We start from the raw sequence: 23,609 nt of genomic DNA on the forward strand, positions 1-23,609 counted from the left end.
TTAAATACGTTTCTTTATGTTTCTTTAACAGCGGTTTTATAAAACCCTTTACTGTACAAGTGTACATTAGGAGCACATTAGTAGGGTATAGTGTCAGGATTTTCCCCGAAGAACCATTTTTGGCACTTCATTTTGGGCTGTGTTCCACAGAAAACATTCAGAGAAATGTTGCATAATTGATACAGAGAAAAACACCGCCTGGTACAAGCTGTGGCTCAGTCAATGTTATTTCTTTTTATTGCCATGTAAGCTTCTTTAATGTTTTTCTAAGTAACTTTGAACATTTGCTTCTCAGGGAGAAAGCAAATGTTTCCAGAGTGCCCTTTTAGATAACATTTCTCAGCTGCAGACACAGGGCAGGCACGGCCGAGACACTACTTTAGGAGCTCAGATCAGCGAAACCGGCCTCAGTGTCTTAGGACTTCTATTGCTGTGATGAAACACCATAACCGGGGCTGGAGAGATGGCTCAGAGGTTAAAAACACTGCCTGTTCTTCCAAAGGTCCTGAGTTCAATTCCCAGCAACCACATGGTGACTCACCACCATCTGTAATGAGATCTGGTGCCCTCTTCTGGTATGCATGCAGGCAAAACGTATACTTAATAAATAAATGAGTCTTTAAAACAAAAAACACCATAACCAAAGCAAGTCGGGGAGGAAAGGGTTTATTTGGCTTACACTTCTACATCACAGCCCATCACTGAAGGGAGTCAGGACAGGAACCTGGAGGCAGGAGCTGATGCAGAGGCCGTGGAAGGATGCTGCTTACATTTTGCCTCTCGGTTGCTCAGCCCTCTTTCTTACAGAACCCAGAACCAACCAGCCCAGGGGATGGGCCACACCCACAATGAGCTGGGCCCTCCCACGCCAACCAGTGCCCTACAGGCTTGCCTAGACCCCAATCTTATGGAGGCATTTTCTCAGTTTGAGGCTTCATCTTCTCTGATGACTCTAGCTTATGTCATGTTGACATAAAAACTAGCCCGCACACTTAGCATATGGCATCGCCTACCCAGCCTTCCCTAAGAATAGCTACTAGATGCCAGACTGGCACATTCTACAATGTAAGGTCTCCCATTTTAAGAAGGCTTAAGACATTTCAGCTGAGCATAGCTTTTAAAAAGGATGCCTGCATATAGAGAACCTTCATCAAAGGCCTGTTATATTTACGCCTGAACATAACACTGAGCCTTTCTGGGGTCAGTCTCTTTCAGGGAGGTTTGCAAACCTGGGAGGGCCAGCGCTTTTCCTGAGCAACCAGTGCCCTGAGGACCTGCTTTACCTGCTGGCTACCATCTGGGCATGTGCCAAGCTTGGAGGTAGATGCCTTCAGTTGCCCCACACCCTGCTGATCTCAAAGTGTTCAGGACTCTGCTTTCTCTTGTTCCAGATTGAGGAAGAACAAACCCACGGCAGCATGAGCGGGGATGGTCGTGACAGTGGTTGTGTGGGGGGTGGGAATATCATGGTAGTGATGATGTCATTGGGCAATACTGCTGGAAAGCCGGTGAACACACTTATTACTTCTTACCGATGCTATTGTGGTAGCTGCTGTTGCAGATGACAATAAGGTCAAGTGTTATGATTTGTAGATGGAGTGTCCCACAGGCTCACGTGAGGAGGGCTTGGTCACCAGATAGTGGCGATGCTTTTGAAGGTGGCAGCTACTTGGAGGAAGCAGGGCACTGGAGGTGTGTCTTTGAAAATTCTACCCAGTCTCCAGTCCCTCCCTTGCTCTTTACATCCTGGCTACCATGAGAAAGACAGCTTTGACCTCCACATCTTCCTGCCACCATGATGTTTGGTCCCAGCATGGGCGCATGAACGACAGAACCAAAGGCTGTGAAGTAAGGATCTCTGAATAAATCTTTTCTCCATTGAGCCGGTTTTCTCAGGTTCCTTTTTCAGTGCTGGTGAAACTGACTGACGCACTGCACGCCGGCTCAAACCCCACCCCACCCCCCACCCCCGTATAGGTACAATGTACATACTGCTGAAGGAGCTGGCCAGGAGAATCTTCTCCAGTGTGACAGCCAATCCTGGTGGCTCTTAGGAATGGGAGTTGAACCCCCAGGGAGAAGGCACCTGACTGAACTGTCAGGGTTCCATTCCATCCCTGGCCTGTCTTCCTGTGCTCGCCATGGCTGTGGTCATGCATGCAGACATGCTCAGGAAGACCCTGCTGCTGAGGTTCCACCCCTAGGAGGCTCGCAGGATTCTTGCTAGGTTACAAACCTGTTTCTTGTTTTACTTCGAGGAGCCACACTAGCAGTGTCCTCCCAGGACCCGGAGGACGGACGGAAGCAGAAGTTCAGTTCAGCCCAGACCTGTGCAGCCTCTAGGCTCTGAAGCAGGCTGGCCCTGAGTTCTTTTCCAGAAGGGCATGAGACCCTCATGTCACAACCCACGGTTGGGGCTGGGGACATCTCCTCTATACAGTCTGTCCACCCCTGAACCTCACGGCTTCTCTTTACTGCTTCCCCCTGGCTGTCCGGCTTCTCGCCTGGGCTCTCGAACCCTTCCTTACCCTGGCTGGTGTCTGTGTGGCTCACTTCGTTCCAGGTCTCTTGTTTCATGAACCAGGAAGCTCTGAGCCATAAGCAGTCTTGGAGCTGTATGTTTGAGCTTTTCTGTTGTGAAGTGTTGTGTGTGTGTGTGTGTGTGTGTGTGTGTGTGTGTGTGTGTGTGTGACTACATTTAAATGTGTAGGTATGTGTTGTCCAGTACATTATCCTTGCTCCGTAACCCTCTTCACCACCCATTTCCAGAACGTTCTCACATCCCCCACGGATACTCTTTTATACGCTGACATCCTGTTTCACCCAGTCCGTGACATTGACTGTTCTGCTTCTTGTCTCTCAAGATGGCAGCACTAACTGCATGCCTCCTACACATGCTAAGAAGCAGTGCTATCATAGACTTGTCCTTTCATAGCCGCTGCCTTTTAATCAGCATCCACTTTCTTTCCCTTTTAAAGCTGAAGAATGCGGAGCATGGTGGTGCACACCCTTAATTCCAGCACTCAGGAGGCAGAGGCAGGTGGATCACTGTGAGTTCGAGGCCAGCCTGGTCTACAAAGGGAGTCCAGGACAGCCAAGGCTAACAGAGAGACCCTGTCTCAAAAACAGAAAAAACAAACAAACAAAAAGCAAAACAAAACAAAAAAGCTGAAGAACACCTCACTGCCACTTTCTGATGTCATTCCCCGCTTTTGACTGCTATGAAAGGATCAGCTATGAATGTGGCCTGTCATTCTCTTTGGGTCCCTCTGGCACTTCCTTGTCTCAGCAACAATGTGTCCCTGGTGATTCTTAGGGGTAAAGCCTGAAGGCTACTGAGCTCAACATGTACCAGCCCCTTTGTTTAATCCCAGGGACTGGCCTGGAGCCACACCTGGCTGACAGCTAAGCCAGGCCTCAGCCTCCTGCCCCCACTGAGCCTGTCCTGCATCCTCTCTTGTTGCCTTCTGCTTTGGCCCAAGCTTTAAGCACGCAGAATAGCTGTTGACACACACACCTCTGTCCACTTATAAGAGAAGCAAGTGTTTCTGGGCCTCCCCCCCCCCCCACCACACACACACACAAGTGGCTCCAGGCTCACTCTCTGCCCTGCCAGCCTCTGGAAATGCCATTGCCAGGAGCTCTGGGACCCAGGCGGGAAACCTCGCTGTGCCTCATCCCCTCAGCAAGGGCTCAGTCTTTGTTAAGCACGAAATCCTTGCCGTCTGTCCTCTGGCACCCTCGGAAGCCAGGACATTTCCACCCTGGCTTCTGCCCAGAACTAGACACAAGTGCTCTTGTCTTCTTTGGGGGGCCTGGACCTGGCTTTCCCCTGAACATTTGTATCCACATCTTTCTGGAAAGCAGGAAGAGAGAAGGACATTGGAAGGGCAGAAGGAACTGGAATGCTTATTGAGAGATTTTTCTGGGCAGGGGTTTTAACCCACCACCCCGTGGCCAACGTTACAGTGGACACATCAAGTGGTCTCCAAATTAGGAACGGAATACAGTAAGCATCAGCCTGACCTCTACCCTTTGTCCTCTTCTCCAAAGACAGTGACTTGGGGAGTTCCTTCTTTCCCTGTGGGAGCAAGTATGGCCACCAGCCTCGGGTGATGAATCCAGCCTTACAGCTTTGTGCCTGACCCTTTCTCCTGGCTATGTGCATCATTTCTGCATGGATGCTTCCAATGGCTGTTCAAAGTGCCGGAGCGGAGTGGGAACAGGGTTTGCAGGTAGATACCTCTCCGCTCATGTGCAGGCTCCTAAATCGTCTCTTGCTGGGGATTGGCTCTTAGGGCTATGCTAGGCGTGGCTACTGCCAGGGTTTCCTTGCAGACTACAAGTGGGCTAAGGGCCTCCTAAAGATTGTTCCTGCTAGTCCTTGGCAGCTTTGCGAGGTCAGGTGGGAAGCGAGGTGGGATGAACTCACCTGGGAAGCGAGAGCTAAAGGGTGGGATGAACTCACCTTGCAGTAAACACACGCACTCTGCACGGCTAATAAAAAGGAGGCGCAGGTGAATTGAGGGGGTGGCTGGACAGGACCGGTGGCTTTGAACAGAGGAAGCATGTGATCTGATTGATGGTTTCAGGCTGACTCTGGCTCATGTGTAGAGGAATAAAACTGGGGTACAATGAGGTGGTAGCCTAAGGCTGTGGGGGAGGAAACAAGAAAGGGTGGAGTCCAGCTAGAGTTTTAGGAGGACCCACAGGGTTTGTGGATGGAGAATCGGCATGGGATGGGGAAGGGAAAATTATGAAATGGAATTGGGAATCAAGAGACTAATTTTGGACTCAACAAATATAAACTGCCTTCCGTATAAAGAGCAGAATCGGTGTTCTTTGAGGAACTGATGGACTTAGAAGTGTAGACAGAGCCAGGCACGGTGTTGCATACTTGTAATCCCAGCACTTGGGGAGGCAGAGGCAGGAGGATCTCTGTGAGTTCGAGGCCAGCCTGGTCTACAAAGCGAGTCTTGGACAGCCAAGGGTACACAGAGAAATCGTGTCTTGAAAAAAAACAAAAAAAACCAACCAGCCAAACAAACAAAGAAGTGTAGTCAAGCATGTACCAGCAGGAAGAGGGGTTTCAGAGAAGGGGAGGCTGAATTTTTTTTCTCATATAATTTTTCATTAAGATAGAATCCACAGCCGGGAGGTGGCAATGCACATCTTACTCCCAGCACTTGAGAGGCAGAGATCTCTGTGAGTTTGAGGCCAGCTTGGTCTACAGAGTGAGTTCCAGCCAGGGCTACACAGAGAAACTTTGTCTTGAAAACCTCCCCCCCCCCCCAAAAAAAGGAAGAGGGGGGTGGAGGGAAGGGAGCGAGGGAAGAGAGAAACATACAATTCATATGCACAATAAAATACTTACTGTCTTAGTCAGAGATTCATTGCTGTGACGAATCACCATGACCACCACAACTCTTATTTTTTTAAAAAAAAATTAACTGGGGCTGGCCTACAGTTCAGAGGTTTAGTCCATTATCACCATGGCGGGAAGCACGGCGCCATGCAGGCAGACAAGGTGCTGGAGAAGAAGCCAAGAGTTCTGCATCTTTATCCACAGGCAGCAGGAGCCTGTGTAGCACACTAAGCATAGCTTGAGCATAGGAGACCTGAAAGCCCTCAAAGCCACAGTGACACACTTCTCCAACAAAGCCACGCCTACTCCAATGAGGCCGCACCTCCTAAGAGTGCCCCTCCCTATGGGCCAAGCATTCATCACATGAGTCTATGGGGGCCAAACCTGTTCAAACCCACCACACCTATCAATGCGCCCGTGAGTTACCAATCGATTCACAAATTAATAATCACTAGAGTCACAGCCATCGGTTCCTGAACTTTCCCATGTGGCCCCCAAAACATTCATACATGAGCAGCCGCTCCTCTTCCTACCTCTCCGGACCCCAGACTCTGCGGTCTACTTTCTGCCCTTGCGCAGTTGTCAGCTGTCACGTCTCACACACACGGAATCATAGAGCGTGAGTGTTTTGTGGATGGCTTCGGTGCGCGGAAGGTTCTGTGAGCTGCAGCAGACATCCAGATTCTTCTCTTTTGTGTGTGGCTGACACTCTGGTACACAGATAGACACACTTTGCTCGCTCTTTCATTGGCTCCTGGGCTGCTGTCTCCACTTGGATGACAGTGTCCCCGCGAACACTCAGCCGCGTGGCTCTTACGTGGGACTTAACGTTTTCAGTTCTCCCAGCTGTACTTGCCAGGGCTCATGTGTTTGACGTTACATCCCACCAGCAAGGTACGGGGGGTTGCGGGGAGGAGGGGGTCCACCGACTTGAGGTGAGATGTTTTGGGGGAAATCATGAAATTTATTCTGAGTAGGACTTGTTTCTGAGATGAGTATGGGAGTGAGGACAAGGGAGGGCGGGGCTACAGGGATTAGGAACAAAGCTGGTGACGACCTCGTTTAGAATCCTTTGGCGCTCAGGACTCTTACCAGGGAACCGCCAGGCACAGCCTTGCGTCGTCTTGTCCCAGGTCTGCGTGTCTGCCCACGGGCGGGTGCAGCGCCCTGGAGAAGGTGATGGAGCCCCTTGGGGGTGGGAGCTGGAAGAACAGCCTCAAGCCTTGCACAGCTGCTAGCCTCCTTCCTCTACTTCCTGTCTGTTATCAGACTTTGCGCATGCTCTGTTAGCGTCTTGTGTCATAGGCAGGTAGGCATAAGGAGCCAGATGCAAGTGTCAGTTCAAATCGTACTCCATGGCTCATCAGCACAGAAGCCTGAAGCTTAGGGGCCTCAGCTTGCCTCAGTTTCTTCACTCGTCAACGGCTGGCCTCCAGAGTGACCCCGTAAGATGGAAGCTGAGTTGCGGGCCAGCACCGTGTCTCTCCATTCCTCCCAGGTATCAGGACCCTCCAAGCCTCTGTTCTGTTCCCATGATGCACCTGAACTCTGGTTTATGGGGCTGAGGTCTCTGCCGCCCTCTGCAACTTCTTCTCCTCTGGGTCTGCCAGTCTTTTAATTTCTGACAAATTCCTGGGAGAGCAATATAAAAGGAAGAAAGGTTTTTGCTCACAGTTGCGGGGGTTTGCTTAGCAGTCTGCTAGCTCCATTACTTTGAGCCTAAACTGAGGCAGAACATCATGGCGACAGGAATAAAGAGAGTAGGAAGCTGACTACTAGGAAGCAGAGAGAAGGAGGGAGGTGGGGAGAAACGGGCCAGAGACAAGGGTCCCTCCAAAGGCCTGTTCCCAACAGCCTACTTTCTATACCTAGGTCGTACCTCCTAAAGTTTTCACCAGCTCCCAAAATAGAGCTACCGTCTGGGAGCCAAGCCTTCAACATATTTTATATTCAAACGGTAGCGTTCCCATCCCTGAGAGCAGCATCAGGGGACCAGTGTCCCTGGCTCCTCTTAAGGACTCTACAAGGTCATGGAGTATCTGCCCAGAATGAGCGCTCATGCCTACAATATGTACACCAACCTAGGGGCTCTCATACACCGCTGCCCACAGCCTCCTCATCCACGCCTTCTGGAATAGTATAGCACCAAGAACAGGCATTGCTGGGGGCTAGTAGCTGTGGAATCTGACTTGCTGTTGTCCTTTAGCCGTAGTTTTGAGGAAGCTGGTGTCATGATCAAAAGGAATCCTCCCCCATGGCCAGGAAGCCAGCTGGAGGCTCTGTAAGACTTTGGCTCCTTCCCTGGAGGCGGTCTGAGGGTGGCCTCACTTTCACAGCCCAGCCTGCCAGTGCTTTGCAGCTGAAAAAAAAAAAAGGCTGTCCCCTTTTCTGGGGACAGTGAGTGGTTAGTGCACCTGGCCTTGCCCTATTACATACCTGACCCAGAGAGTGAGCACAGGAAGTGAGCACAGTTCTGACAGGAAGGAACAAGCCTGTCACCACGTATGCTCTGTGAGACGATGTGGTTAGATGCAAACCTGTAGCTAGGGAGGCGCAGGCTTTCCCACGGAACTTGCCTGAAAAATAGGCTTGATTGTCCCCCTGCCCACAGTAGGACTGGAGATTACAGAAAGACAAAAAAACAAAACGAGACACTCTAGATGTGGTCCTGGGGGGTACACATCTCTAGAAATCACCCTGGTTTCCCCCTGAGCAGTGAAGGCTGAACATTCCATTTTTAGTGCTTTTCCTTAAAGCACTTTTCACCAAGCACATTCCTTGCCTGAATCATGGGATGTGTCTTGTGTTTCCGCACATCTTTTTGAGCCCTGCCCCCCCCCCCACTTGGATCTGCATCTGAGGGAAGATCCCAGGGAACAGTGCCTGCCTCCTGGTCTCTGCCACTCACTACAAAGCGCAGAGCGGGGCCAGGTTACGAGGCACAAGTACAAGCTGGAGGAAGACATCAGAGATGGGAGTCAGAATGCTGAGGCCTCCCATGAGGAGACCCTCCTCACAGGTCTGCATCTATGTCAGAGGGAAGCTGGGACAGCCAGAGAGGAGGAGGAGGAGGAGGAGGAGGAGGAGGAGGAGGAGGAGGAGGAGGAGGAGGAAACGCTTTCAAGTTGGAGGCCATAGCTTCAGCATCTGGTTGAAATCTGGACGGCTAGCCCACATCCAGGTGGCCAGACCCACATCTAGATGAATAAAGAGGAGGAAGAAAGGAGCAGAGGAGAAGAGAGAGGGAGATGAGAAGAGCAAGGGGTGGAGGGGGGGGAGTGAGGGGAGAGGGAAGGAAGAGGAGAAGAAGAGAAAGGAAAAAGAGGAGGAAGAAAAGGAGGAGCCAAACTTGACACACACATCAAAGACGGAGGCTGGCACCCTTCAATGCTGGCTGTCCGCCCACCTGAGACTTGTATAATGCTAGCACGTGGGACTGGGTCTTACAGCAGGCTCCGTGTAATCCTGCTGCACTGGTGTTTTCCATCTGGAGACTCTCTCTTTGCCTCCTACATCTGCCTGCACCCCCCACATAGTGCCAGGACACCTCTTCCCCCACAGTGAGTGAGACTTTCTGTCCCCACATACCTCCTACCTTCATGAGCTGACGCATAAGGAATGCAGGCCAAGGTACATGCCTCAGAGCATGAGCTGGGCGCCTCAGCCTCCCCTCGGGATGGTGGGTGGCAGGCCATGGACTGGGGTCTGCCCCAGGTGTTTCCAGGTATGTGAGTCAACGCAGAGGCTGCCCAGCTCAGCTGTCAGCCCCTCCTCCTGCCTGCATATCCTCTCAGGCCAAGAGTGACTTTCAGCCATCAGTTTTACATGCAATTGTTCCTGATACATCAGGTTTTGATCATTCATAATTTTCTATAATTCTTTTAAAAATGTTATTAGCACATATTGTACAAAATAACGGGCCTTGTGATGACACCCTCAAGCATATATACAATTACTCCCATTAAGCCGGGTGTGGTGGCACATGCCTTTAATTCCAGCCCTTGGGAGGCAGAGTCAGGTGGATCTCTGTGAGTTCAAGGCCAGGCTGATCTACAAAGCGAGTCTAGGATAGTCACAACTACAAGAGAAACCCTGTCTCGAGAAACAAACAAACAAACAAACAAAACCAACCACCAAACAAACAAAAATACTCCCATTATCCTCTTGTCCCGTCACCTCTCCCTTTTTTCTTTCCAAATAGTCTCCTTTATACGTATACATATACACATACACGTACATATACACATACATATACATAATGTTTGAGATAGGGTGTCTTATCATGTAGACCAGGCTGGCCTTGAACTCAGAGTTTGCCTACCTCTTTCTCCTGAGTGTGCCACCACTCCTGGCTTTTTTTTTTCCCCTTCTTTTTTTTAAAATATAGGTTCCACATATGGCAGGCTCATCTTTTTGAATCTGGCTTATTTCGCCTAGTGGGATGGTTTCTACTTCCTTTTTTTCTGCGAACAACAGTATTTTATTCCTCTTCATGTCTGAGTGGTGCTCGCTGAGGCATGTACCCAGGACCATGTCGTGGTTCCATTCTGAGTCTTTTGAACAATTTCCGTATTGATGTTCATAGCCACAGCATCTGCTTCTGTTGCAGCCATTAGTGGAGAAGGTCCCTGCTACCTGCGTCTTGGCCAGCGTTTGCTGCCTTTTTCCTGATGACAGACATTCTGACTAGGGTGAGATAGGATGTCAGGTTTTCGAGACAGGGTTTCTCTGTGTAGCATTGACTGTCCTAGACTCGCTGTGTAGACCAGGCTGGCCTCCAACTCACAGCGATCCGCCTGCCTCTGCCTCTTGATTTACACTTCCCTCATTGTTAAAGATAACACACACTTTCTGCGTCTACTCCTCCCGGCCCCCAAGGCAGGGTTTCTCTGTGTAGCCCTGGCTGTCCTGGAACTCACTTTATAGACCAGGTTGGCCTTGAACTCAGAGATCTGCCTACCTCTGCCTCCCGAAGTCCTGGGATTAAAGGTGCGTGCCACCACATCCAGCTCTCCACCTCTTTTTGAGAACTGTTTTCCATGTGAGTTTTAGGATTTTTTCTAGTTCTGTGACAGATGTCATTGAAATGTTGAGAGTCTTATTTCTGCCATCTTGTGTCCTAGCTACCCTTTTATTAGGATTGTTTCGCCCTATTGCACATTGTCCCCATTTGCTTTGCTCTCCTTTTATCTCCTCTACTGACTAGGATGTTTGAGGTTTTATTTACTTACGGTATAGACGGAAGCGGGTGTCTACTTGCACTTTTCTATCAGCGTCAGGATATCACTAGGATCTGGAGTCTCTTCCCAAACAAAGTGAGAACTTCACGCGAGGTTACCTTTAACCATTACCAGAAAAAGGACATCACACTAAGGCCAGAGTCGTTGAGGCTCTAGGGATGGCTCGAAGGTTGCGAGAACATATTGCTCTTGCAGAGAAGCTGAGTTGGCGTTGCAACACTCATGTTGGGGGGGTTCACAGCAGCCTGTAACTTCAGACCCAGAGTGTCTACTTCTGACCTCTGACCTCTATGGGCACTGACTGTACTCATGTGAACATACCAACACACACACACACACACACACAAACACGTGCACACACATACACATATACATATACGTTAAAATAAAAATAATTTTAAAAATTTAAACTAGTGTTTCCCTCCTCTTCTCAACAGTTTTTTTTAAAAAATACTAGAATTACTTCAATTTTTAGAGATTTTTACGTTTAGAAATAAAGCATTTCATACTTCAGAGCCCTTCAGATTTTGAACTCACTGATTAGGTCTATTCAGCCTGCAACCAGTTACCGTCTCCCGGGCCCAGCTCTCACTCATGAGTCACCATAGATTTTAGTTCGAAATTATCATGCATTCTCTTGCTCAGAACCTAGGACCTCACACATGCCAGGCAAGAGCTCTACCACTGAGCGATATCCCAGCCCATCCCCCACCTCCTCTTTTAAGCCTGTTTATTTTGACACGGGCGCCCTGGTGAGTTACCTAGGCTGCCCTCCACAGTCTTCTAACTGAGCGGCAAGCTTTCTCTTCACTCCAACGTCTGCCCTTCTCTTTGCCTCCCGCTGTTTATGATGCCGCTCAGCTTTGTCGTTTGTGGGTGTCGTTTTCACTGTGATGACTTACGTTCTTCAGGAACTCTTTTAGAAAGCATAGGAGTGTTCCTGCAGTGTCAGATTTCCCTGCACTTCTCTTTCCAGAGGGTGTGTGTGTGTGTGTGTGTGTGTGTGTGTGTGTGTGTGTGTGTGTGTGTGTGTGTGTGTGTGATTAGTGTTGCTTTGACTATAGACCCTCTTGTAGCTCGGGCTGGCCTTGAACTCCCTACTTCTGTATCCACCTCCCAGGGGCTGGAACTACAGGTTCTAGTCCAGTTCCTGGCTTCAGAAGAGTCTTTCACTTCCAGATTCAAACTGAGCCTTAATACGTGAGTGGTCTCTATGTTTTGATGACACATACCTTCATATACCTTCAAAGCCTGTGAATATATTAACTGCAGTATTATCATGACTTCTGAGCTCACATTCATCTCTTCCTAGGCACACAAGCCAAATGAGACCACTTTCCTCTGTTTTGTTGATTGGAGTTTAGAATAGGGCTTATTTAGGGAAAAAGTCAGAGCTGGAGGACTCCAGCCTGCCTTAGAACCTGGGGGTCCCCAGATTCCCCAGATTCCTCACTCTGTGGCTTTCCTTGCTACCCGCCCGCCGGTGAGTCTGTATGAGAGTCTCTCACCTCTGCTCTTCTCAGGGTCTGATTCGAGGTATGGCGTGTGGTCTGCCGGGCTCGGCAGCTTGTGTGCGAAGCTGAGCCCACAGATTCTCTCTTCCTCCTCGTGTTCTCCAGCTCAGTTGCTCAGCTCAGGGCCCAGCAGCATCTTCGGTGCAGCTGTGTCTTAGAGAGTGTTCAGCATCCGGTCACTTCTCTTCCCAGCGTGGCCCAGCCACTGTCCATCATGTCTTGCCTGGATTACTGTGAACCTCTTAACTAGTTCCATGCTCCCATCGGTGGCTTGTCCCCTGATGCCCTAGCATTGCCCTGGCACTGCACTAGCACTGCACTAGCACTGCACTAGCACTGCACTAGCCTTTGCACAACGTTCTCTGGATTGTGTCATTCTTTGCCCACATTCTCCACTGGGCCTTATCACGTACAGGAAGAGGAAGGGCATAGGGCAACAGACTCCGTGACCTGCTGGCTATCCTGGGCCCATGAGGTGTTGGCCCGCACCTCTACCTCTGAATTTTTGGGGTATTCCCTCTGCTGGAATGTTGCTCCCCAGGTCACGTGGCTCTGATCCCTCTCGAGTTTAGCCATTGCTCAAAGGTCACTAACTGAGAGGTAGCTTCTTGACCTATCCAGAACGGCAACAAAGCCTGCAGCCACCTTTGGCCTCATTAGATTGACCCTTGAACTCTGGTAAAGTTATATCAACCGCTCAATTGTTTGCTTCACTGCTGGGTTTTGGCCTCATTTACCCTGTAACCAAAAGGCCTACAGCCTGCCTGGCATGGAGCAGGCGCTCGGATGTTTCTTCAATGAATGGACAAAATTGCCTAGCCTCACATTCCTTTAGTTACTTAAATATGATGCGGGTACTTTTGAGGTTGGGTCTCAACTAGACAGGAGCAGTATATATCAGGGAAGGAACATCGAGTTTCCGAGGTCCGTCCAGTGGGAGTGATGAGGGTGACAGGAGGCTGCAGTGGCCCTCCCCAAAGACACCTGATTCCTGCCCCCAGATGCCCTTTGCTGCCATCCACATCCTAGGATGTGGACCTCACTTCTGAGCTCTACTCCTCTGCCAAGGACTACATGGTGTCTGTCCACACAGGGCTTAAAGAGGCCCTCCTGACTCGGCTGGTTTCTTTGGAACTCTCTCCACCTGAGAGCTTCAAGGTGGAGGCCCTGTTGCCATATATGTGAAGGAGAGAATGGAGGCACAGAGGGCCGGGCACACCCCAGAGAACCCCAGTTTGTAAGGGCTTAAACCCATGAATCCAAGCCTAGCTGTGGGGTTCCCCAGAGAGACCTGCGAAAATTGATTTCTCATTTCATGAGGCTTGTCCATAGGCCACAGGGCAGAGGTCCAGTGAGCACGGAGGTTGAGATGAACCAGGAAGAGCCTTACACAGACGCAGCCTCTGAGGTGGCAGGAAGTCCTCCTGTGAGGACAGCAGCTGGGACTGAGCCACTGTGGAGAGAGCCGCAGCAGTAGCCTGGGGGGATCTACTGTCTGTGGTGGCTCCAGTGGGATCACGGGCAGCCCCTGAGTGACCTCATTCCTCTCCAGTTCTGGACACAGCTGGGCAGGAGGAGTTCAGCGCCATGCGGGAACAATACATGCGCACAGGGGACGGCTTCCTCATCGTCTACTCCGTCACCGACAAGGCCAGCTTCGAGCACGTGGACCGCTTTCACCAGCTCATTCTGCGAGTCAAGGACAGGTGAGGGCAGTAGGCAGGGCCTCCCTACTTCTGTTCCTGGCTTATTGAGGCGCAGCACCCCCTCTCCCCCACCCTCCCTCTCCTTTTCTCTCCCGCCCCCGCCCCAACAGATTTCTCTAAAGCAGCACTTCTCAACCTGTGGGTCGTGACCCCTTGGGGGGGGGGTCTCACATATCATATATTTACATTATGAGTCACAACAGTAGCAAAATTACAGTTATGAAGTAGCAACAAAATTAAATTTATGGTTAGGGGTCAGCACTTTAAAGTATTAAAGGGTCATAGCATTAGAGAGGTTGGGGACCACTGCTCGAAGGTCTCTCCTGGCCCTGTCCTTAAGCTGCCCCCAAGGCTTTACGTCATATGCCCCTTCCGTCTTCATAAACTATCCCTCCATCAAAGAATCATTGGCAACATCTTTGTCTTCCAACTCCAAATTTCACAAAATTGCATTATGCGGGGGGGGGGGGGGGGGGGAGTGGATTTCCCCTCCAATACACGTTGAAATTGGTTAAGTTGCATTCGACCCCAAGTTTACAAGTGTCTAGTTAAAGGCTTTCCTTCTCACTCTATTAACATAGTTAAATCACCCGGTGTCTGTTTTAAGGCCATCTCCTACTGCCAGTTAAAGAAGCAATGCAAAGGAAAAATTCAGTGAAGGAAAACAGCAAGCTTAGATTAGATCCCTATAAAGACAGGGCAACCCAGTCAATAGCCATTCCACAGGAAGAAAGGCGGCTAACGTCACCCGGCAGGGGACACATTCACCCAGAGCAAGCCGCAAGTGATTCGCATGAGTACAGCTCATAAACATATGGACCTCAAAGAGCCTCCCTTAGTGTCCAGTGGTGGAGAAATCTTAATTTACTTGCTAATCAAAGAAATAAAAGGTAGTAATTTTTGTGTGTTTCAAATCACAGGTGTTTTTAATATGAAAATATCCAATATTGCCCCAAATTCGGTGGGCTGATGTTTTGTCCGGCTCACTGTTTTCAGTAAGATGCTTATGGGGCACGCCCCTCCATCCTACACTTCCTCTTCTGGGATCCTTTCTCATTTGCTGCTGCTATTTGTGCAGTGCCAGCTCTGTGCCAGCCCCTGTCCCTGGTGCCCTTCATGGGTCCTGGCTGACAGCTGCAGGACTCACGACAAATCCTGAGCACGTGGAACTGAGGGGCGTGTCTGGGAAGCCAGGACCTCACACCGGCAGCCTCAGCCTTCTGGCCCTAGCCTTTGTCTCCTCTGAAAAGGAGGAGGCCCCCTGGGGAATTTCTGTGGGGGTGGCCTGGCTCAATGGCACCTTGAGCTGATGGTGCGGAAGGATACATCTCACTCGGCTCCTGTTCTCCTGTTTCCCAGGGAGTCATTCCCAATGATCCTCGTGGCCAATAAGGTGGATTTGATGCACCTGAGGAAAATCACCAGGGAGCAAGGAAAAGAAATGGCGACCAAACACAACGTAGGTTTGCGTGTGTGTGTGTGTATGTGTGTGTGTGTGTGTGTGTGTGTGTGTGTGTGTGTGTGTGTGTGTGTGTGTGTGTGTTCTTTGAAAATGGGACCAAAGCCTCCAAAGAGAGGTCACCAGTACAATGTGAGGGGATAGTATTTGAAACAAGCAGGAGGCCAGTGAGAATGCATTCTTTGAAGCCATAAGAGGCGCTGGGATCGTGGCGTGGACCAGTGCCTTCAGAGTGGCCTGGAATCTGTGGTATTCTGGGCATTCCTGGCTGAGGATTGCTCTGCCTGAGGCAGCTCATAGCCAGCACTGGGCTGTGCAAAGGTGATAGATAGCTCTTCCTGCTCAGGGGCTAGCACCTGGTGACACTAAATCTCTGACATCAACTCTGTTCACTGAGCCTGCCCTATGCCCAGCACTGAACTGGCATCTGCCTCTGAGGGTTAATTCAGCAAAGGCAGAAATAGGGAAGTGGGAAACCAAACAGCCATCCCACGGTGGAGGGCCCCATCCTCTCAGAATTATCAGAGGCTCAAACAAAAATGTCAAAGGCCGAAGCTGGGCCCTTTGTGTGTCTCTGCACTACAGTAAGACCTCTGCTTGAAGCCACTGCAGCGTGTGAACATCTGACCTCACAGGATGGTAACTTAGGGATGCTGAGCCCCGTGTGTCCTGGGCAAAGCTTCCCATGGACTGCTGTAATGCCACAGCTTGCTCTGCCACCCTCCACATGCATTTAACAAACAAATGACTTATTTTCTTCACTGTACTTAGCTTCTCTAAATGTATTAGAATAGAAGGCACTCATTTTGTGATCAGGAAAAATTAAAATCAAGAGAAGTTGCAAAGTCCTTCGGTCTGTCCTCTGCCAGCTTACTTCTTTCACGTCCAGGGGGCCAGGGCATGTTTTCCTGAACTCTCAAGCCCTGTGTGTGGAGGGATGAGCACTTCGTGGTTCTCTGGCGTACCCTACCATAGGACCTAGAACGGTACCTCATCTTCCCAGAGCCTTTGCTCCACTCTGTCCCTCCAAGGTTTGGTGCTGGCACTGCCCATGAGCCCCAGCTCACGGCTCCCATGTGCCACTTCCTATCAGCTGAGAGACTATTGCAGTAGCATCCTTGGGTCAACATGGCCAAGCTCCCAGGTTTATAGACACAAGGCACACTAGAGCAGGGTTGGCTGGAGAGCTGAGAGTAAGAGACCAGAGCGACCCAGGTCCAGAATTCTTCTCAGTACCTCTCCTCAAGCCTTTCCCACTCAAGTTTACTCTGGAGGAGCCCAGGGAAAAGGTCAGAGTTCACCCCTGAAAGAGGAATGAAGAACATAGTCTGCCTAAGTGTGAGGAATGAAGTGATTTGCTCTTGAGTATAAAAAGACTCTTTGGATTCTATTTTAGGGAGCTATTAAGTATCTCTATGACTAGAGAACAAGAGGGAGCTAGGGAAGCCATTAGCAAAACTCTCCAGCCTTACAAGGCAAGGTGTCCTAGATAGAGCCTTGTGTGTGTATGGGGGGGGGGGGTCTGTCGGGTCCACAGACCCTCTAGAGGGTACAGTTTGGTTTTGGTTTCTCTGGGCACCCCTGGCTGACCTACAGCTAGCTCTGTAGACCAGGCTGGCCTCCAACTCACAGAGATCCGCCTGCCTCTGCCTCCCGAGTGCTGGCATTAAAGGTGTGCGCCACCACCTCCCGGTTTGGAGTGTACGTTTTAAAAACGGAAGAGGACCTTGTGGGTCACGGTGCCAGGTTGACCAAGATGAGCTTTGCCTTCCAGATCCCATATATAGAAACCAGTGCCAAGGACCCACCTCTCAATGTGGATAAAGCCTTCCATGACCTCGTTAGAGTAATTAGGTAAGCACGGAACCCTCCCTGACAGCTGTGCCCCTCCCTGGCAACAGCCTCTTCCGTGGAAAGGGACAAGCCATAGCGTAACTGGAATACAACTCCTGTGCTGGGCCAGAAGCCGAAGTAGTTCCAAGCCTGGTTTGGCATTCCTGGTAACTCTTTCCTTTGCCCATCCTTTCCTTTGTCTCACCTCTACACTGCCTCCAGGCACAAGCAGAGGGGTGGTAGCGGGTGCGGGCACTTTTGTGGAGATGAGGGGGGTCCTGATACATCAGAACCCCAAGCTTTCAACATATCCAACACACCAAAGAGCAGACCCCTCTTTCTACCTCTGCCCTGGTACTAGAATCCTGGAGAGGCAGTACCCCAAAACAGCCAAGTATGGTTTCTGGATTCAAATTCCAGAGACATTGTGCATGTGTCTTCTCAGACCCCCTAGCCTGTGAGTCTTCAAGTGCACGCCGACTTGAGAACAGACTCATGAACATTTCTTTAAAACTTTACTCCATGTTGGATAACCGAAGGCACCTCCTGGCTGTGCTCCTGGCCATCATCCATCGGGTTTCCTAAACCTTTAACGTTCCTGACAATCAAACTCCTGTCCTCAATGCCTTATGTGGGTGACTCAGAGGCTGTTGGTCAGCTGTGAGTCAGACCCAGGCCTGTAAGGCTGCGTCTTATTTACCACCTCTTGGTCCCCTACCAGGTGCACACACCCCTGCATACGCCCGCACATGCTCCCCAACCTTATTCCTCCGTGCAGCCCTCACACTGTTTTGATTGGCTGTTGGATGTGCTGCCATGTACTACTTATGGGCCTGTGGCACCAAAGGCAACCTTCAGACCTAGCGAACGTTAACAGAAAACATGTGAAAGGCGTTTGCACCCACATGGCCAGTTATTTATATAAAATATGAAGAAGGAGGAGGAGGAGGAAGAGGAAGAAGAGGAAGTAGAGGAGGAAGAGGAGGAGGAGGAAGAAGAAGAAGCCAACTCCATTATAAAGCATGAGGGGCTTACAATAAAATCTAGTCACCATTTGATGTCACTGATTTCCACAGTCAGAGGATTCTTGATTTTCCTTCCCTTCCTTTCCAGTCCTTTTGCACTAGGAGATGCCACACGGCCTGGTCTCCTTAGGTGGCCAAGGCAGCAGCACCCTCAAGCTGTCCTTCCACCCTAGCTAGGGCAGTCAGAGACCCAGGAGTCACAGAGAGAGGACAGAGGAAGAGAAAGGCTTGTTCTGACGTTGTCTTCCTTCTCTTCGTTGTTCAACAGGCAACAGATTCCAGAGAAAAGCCAGAAGAAGAAAAAGAAAACAAAATGGCGTGGAGACAGGGCCACTGGCACTCACAAACTGCAGTGTGCAATCTTGTGACAGCCTGAAGCCCTGGGCATAGCAGCCATGAACTGCCAGTGCCTGGGACCACCCCACTGCCTAACTGCACTGAGAACCGTATCTCACCATAGCCCGTGGCTCTGGACTGGGCACAGGAAGGGAGCGAGGGAGGATGGGCAGGGACAGACAGTGTCTGGCTTTGCTGCCTCGCCTCTCCCAGGAGACAAGCAACAGCTTCCAAGCCCTGCGTGTGTTGATGGAGCCCAGTTCCCAGTCTTTTGGTGGGTGTGTTTTCTTCTAACTACATAGGGCTGGTTTGCTGTGGGAGTGTTTACCCACATACAATGTACCAGACAAGCCATGAACAAGCACCCTCCCCGATCCCGTCCCCAGTGTCGGAGCTCTCGTGTCTTTTGTAGATTTTTAAATTATTTGAGTAATGATTATTTTATTAAAGAGGTCTGTGCCCACTGCCTGGCAAAGCCCCAAGCCTTTGGCAGACCTCTGATCAGTGTCTGGAGCAGTGCCATTGTCATCGTCTTAACTGAGTGTTCCCAGCAGTGCCAAACTTCACGGAGGATGAAAGACTGGGACAGAAGTTAGTGGAGTCTGTATCAGAAGCCTGGGACAGAGTCAGCTGACCCCAGGGACTTGGGGAGAAGGAGGTGCGTTTGCCTGGAGGCCTTTGGTGTGGCTGAAAATGCCGGGAGATTAGAAAATAAAATCCCCGCGTGGCTTCTCTCCACCCCGACCACCGCTGAAGGGAGAGCTGGCTGAAACGGTTCACCCCAGAGCGATTTCCTTATCCTGAGAGTGTGAGGGTCGGACTGGCTTTGCACAAGTGCTCATTTCCTTTTGAGGCAGTGGGTAAATTCTGTGTGCAGATGTGGACAGGGCCCTGGGCTTCTCAGATGTGTCCCTTCTTGCTCGCTCGCATCCTGTGTGTTGCTGCGCCTCTGACGCAAACAAAGGGGGCATATGCAAGGAGGTGAAGGCGATGTCATTCAGAAAGCTCTGAGCTGAGGACACTGGACGATGTGGTCAACGAAGCCCCAGGACCTGGAGCCATCTCCATCTGAGTCAGCTGGCCATCGTCTTTATAAGCCCAGCCAGTGGGCTGACCGCTTCTAGCATCAGATCTATGGCTGCCTTTTGGTCCATACTTTGATTGCCCTCTTCTGTCTTAGACTAAAGGGGATAGGAAAGTTAAGCTGATGACATGGTCCATACACGTATTTCAGCAGGGACACCTCCCACCACGACACACGGTTCCCTCTCTGGTGCTGCTAGTGGGGTAAAGCCTAGATCTGTGTGGAGTGACAAAGTACCCTGTGAGAGGGTCAGAGAGAGAGGCAGCATAGCTACTGAGCTCCCTTGCCAGCTCACCTTGCAAAACAGGATCCCCAGTCTGGGCCAATCTAGAGAAAGAAACATGCGCTAAGAAATCCAAGGAAAGTGAGCTCCAAGTGGATTTCCAGTCTCATGACTCCTTACTCCCGACAGTCCTAAGTCTTTCACACAGGGTCGTCAGCACAGGAGGCGCCATCCAAGGGGCAATTGTGCTACAGAAGGAAACGCTTGACACTTTTGCTAGCTAGAGATCAAACTTCCTACTTGTTGAACTGCCACCCTGCCCTGCTTTTTTTTTTTTTTCTGTTCCTGAAAAGGACCAGAGAACATTCCAGATGAGGTGTCTCACCATTTCCCAGATCCTGTAATACTTACGAACATTTCCAACACTAAAAGAAACCAGAATTTCTCCCTGAGCTGCACCTGTAGCAGCTGCAGCCTGGAGAGAGGACAGACAGAAGTGAGGTCGGGATGCCACACAGAGCGCTGAGACAGAAGGCCCTACGAATCAGGGTAGCAGCCACTGCCAGAGAGCCCCCATCTCTTACCATCTGCCACCAGCACACCCCTGCCTCTGTGGAGCTGCACCTCCCGCTGTGCTGAGGGGGGACTGTCACTAGAGAAGAGCAGTCACCTAGACCAAAGCCCCGAGTCACACAGGTAACCAGAAGGGAGCGTCTCAGTGTCTCAGCACGCCTGGCCCTCCCAGAAGAGGCAGTGTATACAGGCCCATCCGCCAGGGCATCCATTCTAAACTGCCCACATCCTACACTGACTCCACGTGCAGATGAACAGACTGACTGATATCTGGCCTTCAGCGGTCTCTGATTCAGGGCTCCTGGTAGGCTCTCATCTCTCTGAGTCCCATTTCCCTCAGAAGTGACATGGGTAGGGAATACCCCAGAATTAGAAATGAGCCCTTTGACAGAGAGTTTCCAGTGAGACCGAGTAAAATACACTTTAGTGCATCCCCATCACCAGCTGACAGGGAAACTGGGGAAACCTGATTGGCTGTGACACCCCATGACTGAGGACACTTTGAGTCTATAGCTGAGTTGTCATGCTGAGGTGCCCTCTGGTTTTTTTATAAACTTGTGTTCCTGTCACACACACACACCCCCATGACACCCTCCCGGGAACTCCTTCATCCCGCCTCTCTATAGTGTGCTCTGATTTCCTCCCATCACTCTACACCTCCCTGTAGACTCTCTTTCTCCCCCTAGCCATCCCCTCACCCCCAGAATGGGACTATGTGATGGCTCCTTCCTTCCCAGGCATTGTGCCACACAAATCCCTTAGAGGTTCCTCACCTCCCCATGGCTCTCGCTGTGTGTGGAGAGTGCCTGATCAGATTAGCATGGCCTGTCTAGCCTGCCAGGAGATAATGGCCCGCTAAGCCATGCCAGTTCTAATCCCAGCACCCCTCAGACCCGCCACATGAAGTCCAGAGACACAGAGGGGACCCTTCCTTTAGCAGCCCGCCTGGTTGGACACTCCACGTTGGGTTGGGTTTACCTAGAATGCCAGATACTTGAAACACTGAGCCCTTTGAGTGACAGTATTAGCAGGTGGCCGTTGTCGTGAAACGAGAGTGATGCCTGGACAGCCTGGTGATGCTCGAGCCTTTTATGTAACTTTTTACCAAGTCTTTGTGTATCTCTACTTATTAATAAAGAAACAGAGAAATGCTGTCTTATGTCCTCTTATTCAGATACTCCTAGGTGTGTGAGTTATTAATCCCTTAGCCAACCGCGAGCCTCTTCCAGAGCACAGCCTTGCGCTGGGCCAGACTGAAAGTAAAGAGGAAGCCTCCAGGCAGCCATGAAGGCATCCCCGCAGGAGGAGCCCCTCTGTCTTTTGTGGGAAACTTTTCTTGTGTTCAAGATGGAATTCCTGACCTCCCCCGATGCCTGTTTCACCCAGCTCCTTGCTTCCAGTTCTTAAACCCAAACTCCTGGATTTTTCCCTTCATCTCTATAAGCAAAGACTGTTGATTTCTCCCTGAAAAAAAAAACAAAAACAAAAAACAAACAACAACAAAAAACAAAAACAGATCTAGAGTCTAGGCTTTCCCACTGCCTCCCTGCTGACACTAGAGCCTACACTGCCATTGTTAATGGTTTGCTTTTGTCTTCCCACAGTTTGTTCTCAACGCAGCCAGCAAAGAGGCTTTGAGGAAATTTAAAGTGAGCTTATGTCCCCGCTCTGTCTACCCCACCCTTCACCCGGTAGCTTCCAGATCTCATTTTACAGAAATGCCAAGGTGAGCTATGATATTACCCATAAGTAATGAGAGAGTAGGTGATCATTAGGCGGAAGAGCAGAGCAGCCAAAGGTGTTCTTCCTTCACGTGATCTCGGACCCTCAACTGAGTTCTGAGCCCCACGGCAAGCTCAGAGGACGCCAGAACCAGGGAGGTTGTTCATTGACTAGTTGAAAATCACAGCCACGTATTGAACCCACTAATGACATCACTATTAAAAGGATTTTCTTCCTAAGTCTAATCTATAAAAGCACATGCTCTTTCTTCTCTCCTCTCTCCTCCTTCCTCTCCTTCTCCCTCCCTCCCTCCCTCCTTCCCTCCCTCCCTCCCTCCTTCCCTCCCTCCCTCCCTCCTTCCCTCCCCCTCCTGTCTGTAAGGTCTGTGCACAAGATGGTGCACATGCGCATGTGTGCATGTGCTTTTGACCTCTGAGAGGTCAACGTCAGGTGTCTTCCTCAACTGCTCTCTACTGTTTTTGAGACAGGCTGTCTCCCTGAACCTGCCCCTGCCTCCCCCGTGCTGTGATGACAGATGCATGTACGCTGCTCAGCCAGCTTTTACACAGGAGCTGGGATTCAGGTCTTAATGCTCGCACGGCCAACACTCGACCAACGGAGCCACCTTCGGTTCTCTGGAAGGACTATTTGAGGAGCCCACTTTGATTTCTTGGGAAGAGGCTGTGGATAAAAGGTCTCCCCTACCCCCCAGTGTCATAGACATTGTCATCACCCTACAACTTGCTGACGTGGCCCAGGCCTTGTCATAGGATCCAGATTCAGAATCTTCATTCTGAGCTCAGTGCATTGTGTGCACAGGAACTTGAGCAGCATTCAGCCCAGGTTCACTGCCTCTGGGCCAAACTCCACCACAGCCATTCAACCTGCATCAGTTCTCAGTCCCTGCGGGTCTCAGTCCCTGTGGCTCTCGGTCCCTGCGGCTCTCAGTCCCTGCGGCTCTCAGTCCCTGCGGCTCTCAGTCCCTGTGGCTCTCAGTCCCTGCGGCTCTCAGTCCCTGTGGGTCTCAGTCCCTGCGGCTCTCAGTCCCTGCGGCTCTCAGTCCCTGCGGCTCTCAGTCCCTGTGGCTCTCAGTCCCTGTGGCTCTCAGTCCCTTTGGGGGGTCAAATGACCCTTTCACAGGGGTTGCCAAAGACCATCAGAAAACACAGATATTTACGTTACAATTGATAACCGTAGCAAAATTATAGTTATGAGGTAGCAACAAAAATAATTGTATGGTTGGGAGTCACCACACATGAAGAACAGACTGGATTAAAGGGTTGCAGCATTAGGAAGGCTGCCGACCACTGTATTAGAGGAAGCACCACTGCAGACAGCCGTTAAGAATCTGCCTAGCAACACCGTGAGCTCTGAAGTGTCCTCCCACAGGCACCGCATGTAGCCACTGACTATAGGAAGATTTTGCACAAAGGACTAATGGGCTCTTTGTGGGTTTTTTTTTTTTGTTTTGTTTTGTTTTTGTTTTTGTTTTTGTTTTTACTTTGTTTTTCTCTTGGGTTTGTTTTGAA

The 23,609-nt window shown here is 50.5% G+C and overlaps 1 protein-coding gene and 1 long non-coding RNA gene across 3 annotated transcripts in view; one reads left to right on the top strand and one right to left on the bottom strand.

Annotated features, from left to right (window-relative positions):
- Positions 1–21,516, top strand: part of MRAS (muscle RAS oncogene homolog) — a 64,793-nt gene extending 43,277 nt beyond the window's left edge. For both annotated transcript variants that reach the window (XM_084752240.1, XM_084752239.1), the window contains exons 3-6: positions 13,672–13,825; positions 15,185–15,284; positions 17,059–17,138; positions 18,411–21,516. In XM_084752240.1, the coding sequence (XP_084608366.1) occupies positions 13,672–13,825; positions 15,185–15,284; positions 17,059–17,138; positions 18,411–18,510 (434 nt within the window). In that variant the 3' untranslated portion in view covers positions 18,511–21,516. The remainder of the gene's footprint in view (positions 1–13,671; positions 13,826–15,184; positions 15,285–17,058; positions 17,139–18,410) is intronic.
- Positions 4,941–13,656, bottom strand: LOC311580590. The gene is made up of 3 exons (XR_014773522.1): positions 12,114–13,656; positions 10,597–10,703; positions 4,941–6,997 (listed from the first exon to the last, which is right to left on the bottom strand). It is a non-coding gene; the product is annotated as an uncharacterized lncRNA (long non-coding RNA).
- Positions 21,517–23,609: the final 2,093 nt, after the last annotated feature.

The sequence above is a fragment of the Acomys minous genome, assembly GCF_964271855.1.
Source record: "Acomys minous genome assembly, chromosome: 13".
Classification (NCBI taxonomy): domain Eukaryota; kingdom Metazoa; phylum Chordata; class Mammalia; order Rodentia; family Muridae; genus Acomys; species Acomys minous.